The sequence below is a fragment of the Podarcis tiliguerta genome (assembly GCF_965153285.1).
Source record: "Podarcis tiliguerta genome assembly, chromosome: 2".
Lineage (NCBI taxonomy): Eukaryota > Metazoa > Chordata > Lepidosauria > Squamata > Lacertidae > Podarcis > Podarcis tiliguerta.
In genome coordinates, this window is record NC_139535.1 from 118,317,775 (window position 1) to 118,334,336 (window position 16,562).

At 46.6% G+C, this 16,562-nt stretch overlaps 1 protein-coding gene across 4 annotated transcripts in view; it reads left to right on the forward strand.

Moving 5' to 3' along the window:
- STAT6 (signal transducer and activator of transcription 6) overlaps window positions 1-16,495 on the forward strand; it is a 56,964-nt gene extending 40,469 nt beyond the window's left edge. For all 4 annotated transcript variants that reach the window (XM_083428234.1, XM_083428233.1, XM_083428236.1 and 1 more), the window contains exons 12-21: window positions 345-437; window positions 2,532-2,738; window positions 2,852-2,946; window positions 3,496-3,632; window positions 7,969-8,106; window positions 9,657-9,717; window positions 11,088-11,183; window positions 11,799-11,876; window positions 13,519-13,686; window positions 14,291-16,495. In XM_083428234.1, the coding sequence (XP_083284360.1) occupies window positions 345-437; window positions 2,532-2,738; window positions 2,852-2,946; window positions 3,496-3,632; window positions 7,969-8,106; window positions 9,657-9,717; window positions 11,088-11,183; window positions 11,799-11,876; window positions 13,519-13,686; window positions 14,291-14,387 (1,170 nt within the window). In that variant the 3' untranslated portion in view covers window positions 14,388-16,495. The remainder of the gene's footprint in view (window positions 1-344; window positions 438-2,531; window positions 2,739-2,851; window positions 2,947-3,495; window positions 3,633-7,968; window positions 8,107-9,656; window positions 9,718-11,087; window positions 11,184-11,798; window positions 11,877-13,518; window positions 13,687-14,290) is intronic.
- The last annotated feature ends 67 nt before the right edge of the window (window positions 16,496-16,562 follow it).

Below are 16,562 nucleotides of genomic sequence, written 5' to 3' on the forward strand. Positions count from 1 at the left end.
CGCTTTTGGTTTCTAGAATTGGAAATTCTTCGTTTTTGGCAGTGAATTTGGAGAGGGCTATAACTCAAAGGAAGGGCTGTGGCTCAGTGGTAGAGCATTGCTTGGCATGCAGAAGGTTCCAGGCTCCATCCCCATCATCTCCAGGTAGGGCTGGGAAAGCTCCCTGCCTGAGACCCTAGAGAGCCAGTCAGTCCGCTGGGCAAGATGGACCAATGGTCTGAGTCTGTCTAAGGCAGCTTCTTGTGCTCCTGTGAGAGATACGAGGGGCAGGGAGAGGGCTCTGGCTGTGAAGAAAGCAACCCCCTGCTAAAGTGTGCTTCCTCTTTCCACTTCTTGTGCTCCAGGCCCTGTCACTTCCCATTGTGGTGATCGTCCATGGCAACCAGGAGAACAATGCCAAAGCCACCATCTTATGGGACAATGCCTTTGCGGCTGCTGTAAGTGATTGACATAAGCTGACATATAAAGCTGTCCGTGTCCCCAAGGTGTAGAAGCACTTGTTGTTGGGGGCAGAATTAAAGAGTACGGTGTGACACTAAGTGAAATGGATAGTTCAGCTGGTAGACTCTTAATCTCAGGATTGTGGGTTTGAGCCCTGGTTTGGACAGAGAGACTCCTGCATTTCAGGGGGTTGGACTAGATTAGGGTTTCCCAAACCTGGGTCTCCAGCTATTTTTTTTTTTGACTACAACTCCCATCATCCCTAGGTAACAGGACCAGTGGTCAGGGATGATGGGAATTGTAGTCCAAAAGCAGCTAGAGACGCAACTTTGGGAAACTTTGCGCTAGATGAACCTCATGGTCCTTTCCAACTCCACAATTCTGTGATTCCATTATTAGTTGCACCTGAACAAGGAGATGCCCAACACCTGGCTTTTGCAAAGTGAAGAGGTTTGGTAACAGCACAGTGTGTTTGTGTTTTCAGATGGGAGGGGGCACTAGGATGAAACCAAAACCAAAGCAAAATGCTTCTCATGTTATGGCAGTGATTTGGGACGCACTGCTGTCCACGCTACTGAAGCAGCATGAAGTGCTCTGCATCACAGGCTGTGACTCCTCACCATGCCAGCATTATCCCAGGTTCTGGGAGGGTGATCTGTAGTGTGCATGGACTTCTTCCACATGACCCATAGCTTCTCACATTAAGGACAAAAGAAGAACCCGGCTGGTTCAGACTGAAGACCCATCTTGTTCAGCACTCTGTTGTGCCTATGAGAAGATCATAAGCAGGACCTCACTGCAGAAAAACTCTTCTCACTTGTGATTCCCATCAACTGGTATTCACAGGCAGAGGCATACCTAGGCTCCCTTGCACCCTTGGCAAGGAGATGTATTGTGGGAATATTGTGGGTAACAGGAGAGGATGTATTGATTAATATAATCCTTCCTAACTCGCACTAACAAGTTTCTTTATACAGCAGAGTGCATTTCCCCTTTACACAGCAAGAAGCTGGTTGCAGACTCGTGTGAGTCATAAGCAATTCAACCTGGCTTGCCCAGATTGGATATGTTCCTGTATGATCCCTTGAATCCCTCCTAAAAGACTAAAGACACAACAGTCTTATTCATAAGTAACAAAAAGTAGTTTTACCCACAATCAGGCAGAGCACAGTGTGATCCCTGAAGGCAGGCTTTAGGCTTAAAGTTACAAATATGTACAAACAGGTTTACCCCATATTCGAAGTGAAGCAGGAAGCAGATGGGATGGGGGGGAAAGGGAGGTGGCTACATGACTTGACCTTTTACCCAGTCTGGAAAGGTCATGCCCACCTACTAGTCACATGCAAAAGGAAGGATGCTCCAGCCAGGTGTAACAGGAAGTTCAACTGGCTGGACCAACATTCCCCATGCATGTTCATTCTAGGCAAACAGGAAATGTTGTACTTGACTGCTCCTGAGGATTATATCCCACATGTATTGGAGTGGAAGTGTGATATTTGGGGGGGGGGGCATGAGGCTGGGGCCTGTCTCCTTGGTGGAGGTTAACCTAGCCACACCCTAGGTGCACTTCTGTTCAGAGGCCTACCGCCTCTGATCCTAGAGGGAACATGTAGCCATCATGACTAGTAACCATCAGTAGCCCTCTCTTCCTCCATGAATTTGTCTAATCCTCTTGTAAAGGCATCCAAGTGAGAGAGAATTCCATAGTTCAGTTATGTGAGGACTTTCCCAAATCTTCCTGCATTCAGCTTTATTGGATGTCCCCACCTCTCGATATGATGAGAGAGGGAGAAAAACTTCATTCCAGGCCAGTAATGTAACATGGAATCCATGGGTGCAAAGTGAGTGAGAAGATTGGCTATGCAGGGGGAGCTTGTAGGTAGGACATAACAGAGTCTGTTCTTAGAGTCTTGGGCTACTCCTTTGCTGTTATTTTGTGTGCCGTTGCCATTGTGAGGTGGGCGGGGAAGGCCAAAGAGAGGGAGAGATTATGAATGTGCATTCTCCTCCTGCTGCTGCTTCCGGTGGTTTGTTCTCTCTGTGTGTGTTTCTACATAGCTATGAGGTTCTGTCTCTCTGGCCTGTTCCAGAATCGCATCCCTTTCATGGTAGCCGAGCGTGTCAGCTGGGAGTCCATGTATGAGACTCTCAACCAGAAGTTCATGGCTGAGGTGGAGACAACGAAAGGGCTGCTCAAGGAGCACTCCTACTTCTTGGCTCAGAAGATCTTTGGTGACAGCAACGCCAGTCCTGAGGAATTCCAGAAGCGCCAAGTCTCGTGGTCCCAGTTCAATAAGGTCCCTCAGTGGGTTTTGTAAGGAGGGTGGGATGGCGGTGAGTGGGGCCTCCCTGGTTCCCTTCCTTCCTTCACTCACTCACTCACTCACTCACTCACCTTTTCCATTTACAGGAGATTCTTCCTGGCCGAGGATTCACCTTCTGGCAGTGGTTTGATGGGATTCTCTACCTCACCAAGAAGCACTTGAAGGATTACTGGTCCGACCGGTAAGAAAGCAACTGGACTGAGCCACTGTGTGGTGTAATTAGCCAGTAAAAGTGTTGGACTAGGCCTGAGGAGAACATCATGGGCCGGTCACTATCTCTCAGCTTAGCTTACCTCACAGGGCTGTTGAGGGGGAGGGTCCTCCAGGGTGTTAGGAGAAGGGTCTGTGGCACCACTTCTTAACAAGTGGTCCCTAAGCTGAAAGTCAGTCAGTCACAGCTGGTGTTTCCTTCCCTTTCCCAGAGCTGAGGAAACTCACAGGCCTCAGGGTCAGCAGGGCTCTTCTGACTGGGCTGTTTCCAGGTGATCTGTTTGTTCAGCATTCACCCTGATTCATTTGCAGGGAGATTAGACAACATTGACTTTGTACTGAGCAGTTATTCTGATTCGCTTGTGGGGAGATTAGATGACATTTCATCAAAGCAAGTGATATTCCACACTTTCCAGTGCTTCCCCCCTCCCATCATTTTTTCTTATCACAAAAGGCTGATCTTTTAAATCCCTCTCCCCCCACCCTTTTTTCTCTCTTTGTGTCCGTCTGTCCCACACAGACTCATCATGGGCTTTATCAGCAAGCAGTATGTTTTCAGTTGCCTGAGCAATGCTCCACCCGGCACTTTCCTGCTGCGCTTCAGTGACTCCGAGATTGGTGGCATTAGCATTGCCTACGTCACATACGCTCCGGACGGTACGGCTTCGCGTAGGGCAGCAGGGCTGGCTTGCTCTTGCCTCAGCTAGAGCAGTAGGGGATTGTTGGGTGGGGGGGTTGATTCACTTTGCATTTATAAACGGGCCTATCTAATTTGCACTTTCTGAAACAAAAACAGCAACAAACTGAAGTACAACCGTCTTTCGCAAATCACACTTCTCTGAATTTTGCAATATAGTTCTCCAACCACAAAATGTGCCCTCCATGGCAACATGTGTATAAATGCATATATGAGTGAAAACAGCATACAACAAAGCATTACATAAAGGAAAATTGTTTTGGGAAAAAATGTGCATTCAACAAAATAGCATACAAATATTATATTGCAAGAAATGAGCACTAACATGCTGCTAAACTTTCATGAGGACTTAAAAAATACACACAAGCTGATGTGGAAATACAAAGCGCTGAACTTAATGAACTGGAAAAATGAGGAAGTGAAAGAAACCCAAACTGACAGATTTGCTCCTCCCTAAGGATCCCCTGTCTCAGCCCCCACCCCAGAGTCAGAGGGGTTTGTTTTGTTTTTAAAATCACCTTGGCTGCAAGCCTGTTCATCTTTACTTAGGAGTGAGACCCACTGAGCCAATTAGGTCTTCCATATGAGTCAATATGATGGGTTCATGCTGTTTGTCTGCCAGTGCTTTAGAAACTAGCATTCTCCCTTGCTGTTCTGGTTTGGAAATGGATTGGTAGGCAAGAATTTATGCCTCCAGCCCTGGTTCTGATTTGGGCAGGGGTCCGAAGGCATTCTAGCTTTCTGCCAGTCAGCTTTCAGTTGTGGGCTTTCTCCTGTGCTGATTTCTGACCTGTCCTCACAGTGTTAAGACAGGACTGGTGTCAGAACCAGGCTGGGGAATTTGACGCCCTTCGGACGTAATAGAACTCCAGTTCCCATCAGCCCTGGGCCGCATGGCCAATGGTCAGGCATGGTGGGAGCTGGAGCCCAGCAACATGTGGAGAGCCACAGGTCTGTGTTACAAGTGCTGCATTAACTGAGAGCAGGTTGCTTACAGGAGCACAAGGTGTCAGCATGAATATAGCATGTTGCTCTGTTTAGAATCAGCCCATTCAGCCTTGTATGGTTTTATTCCCAGCTCTGCTATCTGAAATCTTTTAAAGATGCCAGAAATTAAACTCGAGACCTTATGCATGCAAAGCGAATACTCGTCCCTTACAGCAGTCCCTGCAGAGGCTGGCCAGTTATCTGTGGCTGGAAATGAAATGGCGTGAGGAATAGAGGTTATATGTGCTTTCTCTAGCTTTGTTTTTATAAGAAAATAATAACAATAGCAATAATAATTTTATTTATTGTACTCTACCCATCTGACTAGGTTGCCCCAGCTACTCTGGGCAGCTTCCAGAAAAAATACAAATAAAACAAAAAATATCAAACATTAAAAGCTTCATAAGAATTGCCTACTGGATCAGGCCAATGGCCCATCTAGTCCAGCATCCTATTCTCACAGTGGCCAACTAGATGCCTGGGGGAAACCCACCAGCAGAATTTCAGCACAGGATCTCTCTCCCATCCTGTGCTTTCCTGCAACTGGCATTCAGAAGCATTGCTGCCTCCAGCTGCGGAAGGAATTGCCAAGGGGAACGAGCTAGTGAGTTTGTACCACATCCTGGGTACGGCCACTTCCTGGTTTGTGGTGTGTCCTTTATTAAAGAGGAAGCTGCTTCCCTCTGAACTCTGCAGCATTTGAACAAACATCTCAAGGAGTACTAGGTTTCCTCTTGCTGAAGGGCTGGGGAAGAGTGGCTCCATCTTTAAAGGGTAGGTTGCAGTATAGTGTAGTGGTTAAGAGCGGTGGACTCGTAATCTGGGGAACCGGGTTCGCGTCTCTGCTCCTCCACATGCAGCTGCTGGGTGACCTTGGGTCAGTCACACTTCTCTGAATTCTCTCAGCCTCACTCACCTCACAGAGTGTTTGTTGTGGGGGAGGAAGGGAAAGGAGAATGTTAGCCGCTCAGAGACTCCTTCAGGTAGTGATAAAGCGGGATATCAAATCCAAACTCTTCTACTTCTTCTTCCCTCCTTCCAGCTCTCCTCATGAGGAGCTTACAGTGTGACACCACAGGAAAAACATGGAGGGCTTGTGGAAGCTGCTCTTACCCAGCCTAGGTTCAGCCAGGGGCCCTCTTTCTGTGACGTGGGTGAAAGAACTCAGGGCTGGGGGCTAAATGTTCCTCTCTATCAGGCCCTTGGGACTCTCTGTAGGTCATCCCCCTTGCCAACCCTACTCCTTGCCCTCCTTGAGTGCTTTTGCCTGGCTGGAATGTGTGCTTGACCTGATATACTTTTGCTTGCTAGGATGGAGAAATTTGGGTGTGGAAACCTCTGTGTGGCTGGAGAAAATATTTGCAGCCTCATGTACAGAGATAATATTTGCATTCATAGCTCCACCTGCTTTCCCTCTGGCCCGAGTTTAACCCCACTCAGTGGACCAGAATGTGGTCTAAACCCCACTTTAAATCCATATCAAAAATAAAAGAACTCACTCTGAAAATCACCTACAGGTGGTACCTAATACCAAGAAAACTAGCACTAATATGCCCAGGAACCACACCAAAATGGTGGAGAGGGTGCACCTCCACAGGCACATACCTCCACATGTGGTGGGAGTGTCCCAAAATCCAACTATTCTGAACAACAGCCATACGAGAAGTATGTAAAATAACCAAGCAAGTATTAGAAATCACCCCAAAATTGACCCTACTAAACATCTTCCAAGACAACTTACACCACAAAGAACTCATAACCCACCCACCTCATAACCTCAGCAGCCAGAAACATAACCAGACACTGGAAAGATCTCTCAGGAATAAGCATGGACCAATGATACCAAATAGTATGGGAAACAGCCTTACTAGGAAAAATTAACCAATAAACTGAAACTGACACGGGGACAAATAGAAGAAGATGCCTTCACCCCAGTATGGCTCCCCAGCCACACCCTGGGCCAACCCCAACCTCTTTCATCACCAAAGGAACATAAGTGAACAGCAGAGAACCTGCACAAGCAATGCTGACACAAAACCCCACATATATTAAGTAAAATAGAAACATCACCACCCGACCCCACACCTACTCATCTTCCCCCCTCCACCTCTTCCCCCTATTCTTCCTAATGTCTCAACAAATGAAACCGATTTGTAAAAAAAAAAAAAAAAAGTTACATGGCGAAAAAATATGAGAGAGATATTGCACATACCTTTGTAAATTAAGAAAATCTTTAATAGAGTTTCATTAAAAAAATAAAAACAAGAGGAGGGCAAAAGAAAAATAATAATTAAAATATGTGTTTTATACTAAACAAACAAACAAACAAACTAAAGAGATAAAATGCCCCTGCTGCTATAAGAAATGACAGATATCAGAAATTACCTTGCCAAGGCCCAAGGGGTGAGGAGCAGTGGAATACAGCTGTATTTTTGTAGGAGCTCTGACCAAGAAGCAGGAATGGAGCTTCTGTGCTTCCAAGCTTGCACCAAGGCATAAAAAAAACCTTTAGGCCTGTGGTCCAAATCCAACACTTGAGAGTGTAGGTACGTAGTTGGAGCTCAAATTGCCCTCATTTCTGTCTAAACCCAGCTGTTAATATGTTTTGCTCTCACCAAATCATGTAAAAGGGAGGGTTTCGGAGTAAGAGGAGATTCTGTGCTGAATTGGAGACACTTTGGGAAAGAGACTAGTTCTGCTGTCTGAAACTGTAGAACTTCCTGCTACATGTGAGGGACATTTGCCAAGGAAGTAAGATAACAATTCTTGTCCTGGGAAGCTGCTAAATGCATTCATTTGTTTAATGCAAAGTACGTGGTCAAAAATGCATGTCACATTAAGTGAGTGGAACACAGAATGGGTCAGAAAGTGGAGGAGATGCAGTCCAGTCAGAGGTGGGTTTAGGGCAGCGCGGCTGGTTCCCCTGCCCTGGGTGCTGATCTCAGCGGGTGCTGCAGGGCGTTGCAACTGTGATGTAGTGAATTGAGCAGAATGGAAGGGGAGAGGTTGGGAGGGGGCACCAAATGTTGGCCTTAGCTCTGGGAGGGCGGGGACCTGCAGTCTCCACAACTGCCTTATAGAGGCAAAACCTACCGAGAAGAGTTGCTGTGCCCACTAGGTATGGCTCCCCAGTGCAGGCCTTGTTTCTTCTAATAAAAAGTTAACTTCACTTACTGCATGTGATTTATTGCTGGCTGGCCCCCTGACCGAAGGGATGAATGACAGTGCTCAAGATAGCAGGCAACTGCTTTCTGCGGTGGACTGATAGACTGGTTTCTTCCTGTGCCGCTTTCCCCCCACCTGGCTCAGGTTCCACTCAGGTGGAGAACATCCAGCCATTCACAACGAAGCAGCTGATCATCTGTAACCTTGCTGACTGTGTTCTGGATCTGCCGCAGCTTGAGATCCTGTATCCTGACAGGCCTAAACACGAGGCTTTCAGGAGAGGTGAGTGAGGGCAGGGGGGACCTTATTTGGTTGCAGCCAGAGGGACCTGGCCTCAGCATTTTAAGGCCAGTAGAAGGCCCATTATTTCATTTATTTCTTTATTTCACTCATTCATTCATTCATTCATTCATTCATTCATTGCTGCAAAGTATTTGCATCCCAAATTCTAAAACAATTGGAAAACTGTATCCCCTTGTATTTATTAACTTAATGGCCACATTCAAAAGTCACAGCTGAAAACTAGCCTTTCTCCTGCATTCCAGGCTTCCAAGTTAATCCTTCCGCCTCAGAATATCCACTCCAGGGGGCATAGCTGTTGTGGTTGCACTAGCTGAGCTCATCAACTTTTTTGAGTCAGGCACTTTTTTAATCTTGATTTCTGTATGTGTGTTTTTGAAGGGCCCCCGTGGTTACCTCTCTTCTCCCCGGCCAACGTATCTTCATCAGGGCTGAGGTGGGGTGGGCAGGGGATTGGCTGAGGTTTTTTGTTTCTGTTTTGCTGAACAACTTTCTTCCACTGTCGGTGCGCACTCAGGTGTTGGACCACATGTCCCTGGGGCACGGGAACAGTGGGTGGGTTCTCCTCTCCTCCTGGGGCAGGTGAGCCACCCATTGGCAGTTTCCACTTTTTGGCCTTGCCCTTCCTGCCTGGGTCTGACCACTTGAGCACCCGATTTTTAATCCTTCTGTACTTGAGGTAGTGGGATTGTGTGCAGTTTCTCCTCACCTTCTCCTCACCTCATCCTGTGGCAATGATCCAGCAGCCTTGCCCTTTTCCCTCTTCCCACCCACGATGTGCAAGGGGTGAAGGGCTGTGTGCCAAATGCACACCTCTTTCCTTCGCCCCAACCTGGGCAGTAGCAAGCAGCCCTTTTGTTATATCTAAAACAACAGAGACCCCCTTCCACCGAGGAGAGCAGGCCTTCCATTGGTGGTATCTTTATTCTGCTAGTAGCAGTTGATTGTTTTATCATTATTACTTTGTGAAAGTGCCTCAAATGGGCATTTTTTAATGTTTCCCAAAAACACACAAACAATTAAACCAAGAATTGGAAAACGGGAATAAAACAAGAGCCCAAAATGTTCATTGGTAATATATAAAAAAGGGCAGAACTCAGCCCACCCCACTAAAAAAAGACAAGCAGAAGAAAAGTCCATTGACCCTGGTTAAGACAGGTTAGGATGTTTTATGCCCCCCCCCCAATTTTATGTAATTTTACTCAATATGGTTATTTCCTGTTTTCATGTCTCTTCATTCTTGCTGTTTGTACATGTAAATTTAAATAACTAATTTATTTATTTTTTGCTAAAAAAGGAAGAGGCTAAGAACATACCCATGTACCATTCAAGTTATGGGTCAAAAGCCTGAGTTATCTTGGGATGTTGGGCAGAAGTCCAGCGGCATTTGGAGAGTCACAGGTTCCCCATCCCTCCTGTAGAGGGATGTAAAAATCGCTGCAAATCTCATCTTATAGAAGAACGGGGGGGGGGGGAATGATACCTATTTGTGTGTTGAGAGGAATGAACCCTGAGTGTGTTTCCTCCCACAGTGGACCCACCAAAGAAGAATAAAGAGTACCAGCCAGCGAAGATGAAGATGACCGTGGATGTGTAAGTGGGTGGATTTTTACACTTCTGGTGAAAACTGCCCTGCTTCTTCTCATGAGGCTTTCTTGTCTTGGATTGCAGTGTATATGTGTTGGAGATATTCCTAAATAGGTGAAAGGGCCCAGCGCACAAATTTGCAAAAAAGGATTAATATGTTGATTTATATGTATAGATGCAGCTGGGAAACGAAAGATAGTAGGTGGCAAGCAATATGCTCAGTACGGATGGGGAGAATTTTGATTCAGTTTATGTTGCAAAACAAAATGGCCTAATTTGCACTTTTTGAAACAGAGAGAGCCAGAGCACAGCCATCCTTCAAAATTTGCATTTTTCTGAATGTTGCAATGCAATTGTAATGTTTACAAAAGTGCATATACTGAGATAAAGTGTTCATGAAAATGCATATACAGTGGTACCTCGGGTTACATACGCTTCAGGTTACATACGCTTCAGGTTACAGACTCCGTTAACCCATAAATAGTGCTTCAGTTTAAGAACTTTGCTTCAGGTTGAGAACAGAAATCATGCGGTGACAGCGGGAGGCCCCATTAGCTAAAGCGGTGCTTCAGGTTAAGAACAGTTTCAGGTTAAGAACAGACCTCCAGAACGAATTAAATACTTAACCCGAGGTACCACTGTATTAGTGAAAATAACATTCACAAATGAATTATATTGTTGGAAATTGCGCTGCAAAAATGTTTGCATAAGCAGAATTGCATACAAACGTGTAAGAGAAATCAATGCTAAAAGGCTGCTGAATTTCCATGAAGACTAAAGAAAAGCACACTGATGGAGGAAATCTGGAGAAGTGTATTTAATACAGGAAAAATAAGAAACAGAACCAAAAAAGTACGAATTCTCCCATCCCTTGTGCTCAGCCCCTCTGCTTACAGGGGGAAAGTGGGAAGAGGAGGTCTAGGCCTCACTGCAAGAGACTTGGGACTCCATCCCCTGGGCCACCACCTAAGAGCGCCTTAATGAGAGCAACAGCTACTGTATTGACTAGAAGTTTATTGTTCTTGGTGGTTCATCACTGTTGTATATTGCACTTTACAGCATAAGCTGTAGTCTAAATTAATTCATGGAGAAGAGAAATGAGGGAGCCCAGAGCAACCTCCACAGTTGGTCTCTGGCTTCTCTTGTATTTCTTTTGAGCATTTTGGTACTATATTTAGATGTTAAAAACAAGGCAACGGGCAGATAACTGTGGTCAGATAGTAAAACCCTGATTTTGTCTCCAAACTGCCATCCTAATATGCAGCTTTGATTTGTATCCTAAAGGGCGGGAAATAAATAAATGTTATTTAAATAACATTAAATAAATAAGCAAGCAAATAAATGTATGTTGATACCAAAACTATGTTGAATTCCAGACCTTGCTCATTCGCTGGTTCATTGAGTCACACCCCAGGCGGCTCCACAAGCAACCTTAGCATGAATCCTGGAATCCCAACTGGCTCTGCTTATGAGTAAGTCCTCTGCTATGAATCCTGCCATTATCTAATCTCTCAATAACTTTCCATCATCCTTTAGGAGTGGGGAGGACCTGCGTGCACCTCACTCCAACCATACACTTGATGCACATTTAAAGCACATGACTCCCACACACACACACAAAAAATCATTGGAACTGTAGTTTGTTCAGGGCACTGGGAATTGTAGCTCGGGGGGGGGGGGGACTATAGTTGCCAGGATTTTAAGCCGTTGGCTAAGTTGGCTGGGGACGGTGGGAGTTGGAGACCAACAACATCTGGGGATCTGAGGTTGTAGAGCAACTGTCCTGGGTGACCTTGGGTCAGTCAGCCTCTCTGCGCCTAATCTACCTGACAGGGTGGTGAGAGCAAAAGCACCACCACTGATGCTGTCCCAGATTTCTGGAGGAAGGGACAGATAAACATGCAATGAATAAATAAATTAATAAGGGTGGGATTTCTTTTTTTAATTACCCTCGCAGTCCCTTACAGCTCTGTGATTCTATGACCCCAGCTCTGCATGTTCATTCCGGAGTTTGGGATAGGATAGGATCTCCAATTTGCTGTTCCTTTGGGATATGTTTAACATATCCTTGCTCTGTCTTTCCACAGTCCTCATCTGATGATTGCGCAACCCATGGGCATCTCTTCCTCTATCAGTACAACATATGGAAGTCCGAACTTGCTGCCGTAAGAATCATGCCCTGATTGCAGACGCCTTTGCCTTGTGTGTGTGAATGAGTGTCAGATTGAATGTTACAAATGAGCCCCACTAGGGGGCAAACACACCAAAACCCTGTTCTCTTCCCACCTGACAAAACCTAGAGATCCAGAGTAGTGTGTCTGTACTGTATTTGCACTGGTCCTTTGTCATGTTGCAGCTCATGTGGCCACTCAAACTGCAGCATGATGACAGGACAGCAGGCTCACAGCCCAGGCAGGCAGATGAGCCCAGGAAGCTGCAGAGGAACAGGACAGGCTGAGGCAGCTGTTGGAATTGCTGCTCTGCTGATGCTACACACTTCACACCATTGTTGGAGTTTGGCCTCAGCAGTGTCAAGAGGTTGAGGAGGAGGAGGAGAGCAGCAGCAGCAGAGCAGGATGGTTGCTAAAGGAGCTGACCTGTCTTGTCCTTCCTGTTCCTCTTTGGCTGAGCTTTATAAGGGGGGGGGGGGCGGTGTTGTTTGACCAAGCTGGCAGGTGTCTGAGGCCAGCAAGGGAGCAAGGAGGAGGTAACTGGAGGCAAATGGAAGCAGGTGGGCACAATACAACATAGGAGGCCAGATCACTGCAGGGTGAGCTTGGCAAGCCTTCCCACAGTGCCACTGCTAGAGAGGAGGGCAATGAAGAGGACAGTTTGGGTGAGCAGAAACGAATGGGAGGAGGTTTGGGGATGAGCTGAAAAGGATGTGGGGTTGGGGGGCAAATGAGGGGTGACGTTTTGGGGAGAGCAATCTGCAAGGGGAGGGAGATGCAGGGCTGGTGAGGTTTTGTGTATGTATATGAAAGCTGCTTGGCAACAGTGCATTCGGACACCTCTGAAGGTATTGTAACCAACTTTTGAATGATGGTCCCTGAGATTAAGTTTTCATCTACAATTGGATGCCATTTTGAATCACAATGGGCTGGACCTTTCAAGCTTACACTGATTTTAACCACTGGTTTCAAAACCATGCTGTGTTTCTTTGTTTTTTAGAATTCCCAAGCAATGCTGACTGCAAGGCTGCTAGTTAATGCATACAATATTAAAGTAAACGAAACAGCACCATGCACAATATTAGCATATGTGGAACCCAGTTTAAATACCTCATCTATTCATCAAGAGACAATTCGCCGCATTCAGTGAATGCATTTTGGCTCCTCAGCATAATATAGTGATGTTGGGAACATTCTATATATTAAATAAATATATTTCTGTGTGCATTTTCCTAGCACTAAGGCTACTAAGAGTTTTGCCCAGTTAGGCTAGTGCTTCTTTTGGTTTTCCAGCAAGAAACACATCAGATCCAATACTGCTTAGAAAGCAAAAGCCCTGAACATCATTATCAGCCCCACTAGCCAGCCAGCCAACTTTAGCTTAAGCTATTGCTTTGTGGGAGAGTTAGAACAGGGCTTTTAACCCACTAGATGCCTCTCCCAGATGTTGTTGTACTATAGCTTCCATAATCCCTGACTATTAGCCATGCTGGCTAAGGCTTACGGGGGTTGGAATCTAATTGTGCGTGCACGCACACACACACACACACACACACACACACACGTTCTGTTCCTTTCTCCATGCCTCTTTTAAGTTGGACATGTTTCCACTCAGTTCTTCTTTTGCTTCCTATAGTGAATTAATGGGCTGCCCTTACTCCCTGGGAAGTTCTTCACCCCTTGGCTCAATGGATGCCTACCCCATGCCTCATGATGTGGAAATGCCACTGGACTGCTCGCACAGTGAGAACGCCACATCCTACGTTAGGGATCTTTCATTCCCAGTGCTGCCAAATCTGATCAGGTAAGTGTAGCGAGTCATGGGCAAGGATAAAGGTTGAGGAGGGCAAGGCTCCTTCTCTCCACTGCCTGCAGTTGATAAGCTTTTCCTGTTGTGCTGCCTCCTCCTGTGACCAAGTCTGAGGGCCAAAGAATCCTAGGAATTAGTAGCTTGCAGCACTATCAGTTACTTGCCTTTTCATTGTCCTGCAGTTTGCAGCATTTCTTAGCTGGGAGCTTCTGAAAGGTTAAGGAGGTGGAAAAGTAGTTTAAATATATAATGTAGGCATGCTGCAATTTTAGGAGGGTTGTGGGAGGGGGATGGTTGCAAGTGTGTGAGTTGGAAATTCAAGTGTATGGGATAATTCAGCAGGATGTGGGTGGGAGGGAGAGGTGGGAATAGGTCCAAGAGGAGCAGGAGTAGCTTTGATGGGCCTAACTTGGCTGCTGATGCGATTCAGAGTAGATGCCATGCTTAGTCCTGGAACCTAGTGAAGCCAAGTGTCTCTACAGACGGTGGGGCTTGGAGACAGAGCCCGAAGGAGATGCTTTGCCGCTACATCTCTGTGTGGACATGTTTCAAGAGGGCTGCATCCTGCTTTTTCCCACCTTCTCTTTTCCCTCCCTAGGGTGCCTGAGAACATTTCCCCACCTTCCGACGAAGAGCTGGCCCATCTGCTACATCCCGAGTCAGAAATGAATCGCTATCATCAGAATCTGGGGTGATCAGCATCTGTTCATGGCCTTTACATCTAATGCTTTGTGGGGACTTTTATGGACCGCACAGCAATCAAAGACTGGACATGCTCCCAGAGCAGTGGTGGTTGATGCCCCCTAAATCCTTATGGGGCACAGGAAGCCCCCTCTCCCAGGACCCTCCTCTCCTTGCTTTAATCAAGGGCAGCTTTGATTCTGTGCTGGGCCCGATCCGCGAAATGATACGTGCTGTCAAGGGATTCTTGCCAATTATGCCTCTCCAGGGAAGTCACATAGGAAGCTGCCTTTCTCCAGGGTAGACCCTTAGTTCAGCATTTCCTACACTGACTGGCAGCAGCTCAGACAAAGGGCTTTCCCAGTCCTACATGGAGATGCCAGTGACTGAACCTGGGACTTTTTGTATCCAAAGCTGGTGCTGTACTGCTGAGCTAGGACTGCACTACTGCCACTGCTTTGGAGCAGGGCTAAGGCTCACGTTTGCTTGCTGCTTGGCACTGTCCTTTGGGGAGGGGCCAATATAGCCCTGGATGCTTTCCTGCTTGCCATGGAAGTGGTTCCTTCTGCAAAACATGGGGTGGATTTCTTTCCCCACCAGCAGCCCAGACAGGAGAGAGAGGGTATTTTTGTCAGGAGCTAGAGACTTGGATCCTCCATTGGACTGCTGGAGCTTTCCTCTATCTACCTGGGCAGGTGGGATTACTCCAACAGGCTCTTCTATCCTGGGTTCTGTTTTTCTGCTGCAGAAGACTCCCAGAATTAAAAACCCACAAATGCCACTTCTCCCCATCAGACCTTCTACTTTCGCCTGGTTGGGTGGGACCAAGATCCACTACCAAGTGCATATTCCAGAACTATCCCATTCCCAAGCAGTGATGGTATGACCTTTGGGCTGTGAGAGACCCAGGTGGGGTGAAAATTCCCTGTCCTTTCTCATTCCTGGGGAAGTGTGGGAAAGTGTCTTTTGCTACTCCACGTAATAATGAGATCTCTCTCTCCCCCCCCCTTTCCCGTTCTGTTCTCTGTTGTTCGGGCTCCACCCACCAGTTTGCCAGTGCCCCTTAATCTCCCAGCCTGTGAAGAGGTGCAAATAGATGGTAAAATAAGCCATAAAATAAGACTTTATTTCAAAATAACAAAATAAATAATCTACTGTACACATTACAAAGGAAAGGGTGCTAATTTTCTCTAAAAAGACACCAAGGCTCTATGGGACAAGATGAGGAACCGGAAGCAAGAGCCTGTGGCTGCTAATGTTTGCCTCAACAGCATTTCATGGCCTTCCTTGAACAATCCATGTTTTGCACCTGTATGTCCAAACAAAACCTCACTACAGTACAATTAGCTTAAATCGTCAGCAAAATACAGAGCAGTCACTGTTCTTTTTTCTCCATCCTGACAAGCAGTGGTTATGCCAGGCACGAGGAGCCAGGGATCCTCCAGATGTGGTTGGATTACAACTCCCATCAGCCCCAGCCAGTATGAACAATGGCCAGGGGTGACAGGAATTGCAGCTCAGCAACGGGTGGAGATCCAGAGGATCCGTTTCCCTTGGCAACACCATATTCCCTTGCACTGCAGAAACGGACTGTGTTGCCTTTTCTTCAAGCTACCCCAGACTACAGACTCACTGAAATCCATGAACGTGTCTAAGTTAGGCCCATTAATTTCAGTAGGTCTCCTTAAGCAGAATGCCACATGTGATAGATTCCCCACCCCAGAACCTTAGGGGGGCGTCCCCCTTCCCTCCTCATTTCCTGTTGCAGCCCTTCCCCTCTGCTCCATTCATATGGAGAAGGGAGATGGGGCTGCATTCAAGAAAGCCCAAAGGAGGGATTAGCTCTAGCTTATCTGACCCACAGCACAAGGCAGGATTGAGGCTGAACAATCTTTCCTTATGGCAGCAGTACAGTTCATGCATTCCTGGCCTCCTTAAAGGTCACTACAACCAATCCTCTGCCCCGGAAGTGGTTGAGCTCTACTAGAAATGTGTCCTATCTCCCATTGAAAGATTCCAAGTGGGACAGTGGTAAACTACTACAGAACTTCCAGAACTAACTGAAAATTAAACCACTTGTCAAAGGGGGAACCTCAAATAAATAGGTGGCATTTTCAGTGTATGCACTTTGGGCCTTCTGCCTTTACCTGTTTCTCTATGGCTGCCTTTTGCTAGAATATTATAATTTA